The following is a 2,287-nucleotide window of genomic DNA, read 5'->3' as shown; positions in this document are numbered from 1 at the left end:
TGTGTGTGTGTGTGTGTGTGTGTGTGTCATCCATATCTGAGCATCTAATCTTAAAACATCTCTGGAACAACAGACCTCTCATAGCATGAAATCAATTGGCATATTATTTCAGTTTGACCTTGCATACATTTATACAAACACACTTCATAACCAAATGCATTTTTTGAAAGAGTACTTATTCATATCTCATATATTGCCGTAGGGGCTGTAGTCTATGGATGCTTACAGCTGCTATTGCGTATATGTGTGTGCTGGGCATTTCCTCCTGGGTGTGCTCTACACATTTCCATGTGGAGGCATGTGACTACGCATGGATTTGAATACATTACTCTGTGTTTCTGTGTGAACGCAACATTGTACATACACTGAGTGAAATTAATTTATGATCACTGCTGTTTGAGCTATTTTGGGGTCACCTTTCTTATAAAATAATCCAGTGTAGGCTGGTCTCTCCTAGTGTTGTTTTTTTGCTGATACAAGCAAAAACAAGGGTTGTGGTTTGTATGCAGATATTGAGCTGGAGAGTTTCAGTATCTCCATTAGACTGAAAAGAAAAAGACCCAAGAGACAACTCGAGAGACAAGCAGGAGTCAGAAGGTGAAATTTACCGCTGTATTTTTTTAATGTTTGATTTCAAATGATTATATTATATTATATCATTACTTTAAATTATTAAATTAATATATTATTTTCTGTTTTTAATTTTGTGATTCAGTTTATTTTCTACAATCAGTTTTAAAAATAAAAATAAAATTTTTAATGATGATATTTCAGATCCTGCAATTTGCTGCAGCTGACCTCTTTAAAATTGGGCACTGCTTCTTTTCTTTTCTTTTAAACAAGGTATGATGTACAGTTTGCTGGTCATGATCACAACCAAACCGCCACTACTTACCAAATAAAAAATATTTATATACATGGACATACATACATGGAAATATTAATCTGAGTTGAAATTATTTTATGTAAACTGAAAGAGTAGCGATACGACTTGGAACTAGCGCAGTGTAGTTTAGTAATCATTTACAGTATACAAATAAACGATTATTTGACTGCCAGTCAAAATGTATTTGGCTGATTGAAATGTTGGGATTCTCTTTTGGAATGTTTTGCTCATTGCCACACAGTTTCACAGGACATTGGAAAATGTTGGAGCAGCTTTGAGTCTATTGTTGCGATTAACCTTATTATTTCAGTATGACAGGAAGTCCCATATGTTTCCATGCATGACAGGATGAATCGGCTAACAGGCCTCTTTCTCTCTTTTCCAAATACTCTGACTATTTGAGGTCTTTGCCAACAGCCTTTCCATAAAAACAGGAATTGTGTCCATTTTTTTAGAGGTGGGTTAGCAACGGGTCATTATTTTGTAGGATTTTTCCTCAGATGTTGCGTCCAAGTTTTAAGAACCCCTGGTGGGTCACTTAATAGTGGCTTTGTATTCACCGATATATATCCTCTAACTTACACATTACCAGTTACAGTAGGTTTCAAGTCAAGTAGTCAGCGGTGGCTTTGTTGATGTTCTGGAAGCAGTAGTTTCTGTTAGTCTCAGGTGAGAGAATGGCTTCTATTTCTGTTCTTCCTGTATATGTGAGTTTTCAGTTGCTCAATTTTCCTCTGGTTTCTGTGTTCATTTGTATTGTGTGGTTGTTTTCATTATGGTGAAGCTCACAATGGGTTACACCAAAATAACAATGCCTTCAGCAGTGAGGACGTGGTCTGTCTAACAGTAATGAGGTAGAGACGCTTTCTAAAATAACTATTTTCATTGACTGACTTCTTTACTTTCAATTGTGCTAACCAGACATTTCTATGGAACTGCTGGACTATTGTACTGCCACTTACAATTTATTTTAATTTAGCAAAAATATTTTTCCCAAAGCAACCTTAATATTGTTATACACGTGACCTTGCTTTTTCTAACATTTTTCATAAAATCAAAATGTTTTCTTAAAATATAATGTTATCTCTTTTCCTGTAGACTTGCATTGTAATTCATCTTTACCAGTCTGTTTTATCATGCTTTTCCTATAAATCAAGACACTTCAGGAAATTGCAGGAATGGTGTAATCTGTCCAGCCAGAAAAATAAATTGATTGATTTTCTTTCGACAGGGCTGATTAATATATTTATATCAGCAGCATTGACTCAAATTCAAATTAAGCACAGATGATCATTCTCTGATGTCTGGAACTTTCAAGTTACTTTCTAATTGGCTCCTCCTGTTGTTCTGCGCGTCTCTTTTTTGGCAAAACATATGCAAATATTTCTGTGCTTAATTTTT

At 35.0% G+C, this 2,287-nt stretch overlaps 1 protein-coding gene across 1 annotated transcript in view; it reads left to right on the top strand.

Moving 5' to 3' along the window:
- Positions 1 to 543: 543 nt before the first annotated feature.
- The window catches only part of LOC107579677 (rho GTPase-activating protein 12-like), a gene marked incomplete at its 5' end in the record, with an annotated part of 2,320 nt that continues 576 nt past the window's right edge, over positions 544 to 2,287 (top strand). The window contains one exon of the mRNA XM_016265479.1: positions 544 to 597. Coding sequence (XP_016120965.1) covers positions 544 to 597 — 54 coding nt within the window. The remainder of the gene's footprint in view (positions 598 to 2,287) is intronic.

Source organism: Sinocyclocheilus grahami, unplaced genomic scaffold (assembly GCF_001515645.1).
Source record: "Sinocyclocheilus grahami isolate Dianchi unplaced genomic scaffold, SAMN03320097.WGS_v1.1 scaffold19104.1, whole genome shotgun sequence".
NCBI classification, from domain to species: Eukaryota; Metazoa; Chordata; class Actinopteri; order Cypriniformes; family Cyprinidae; genus Sinocyclocheilus; species Sinocyclocheilus grahami.
The sequence above is the reverse complement of the archived record's forward strand: the minus strand, read 5'-3'. Positions and strand labels throughout refer to the sequence as shown.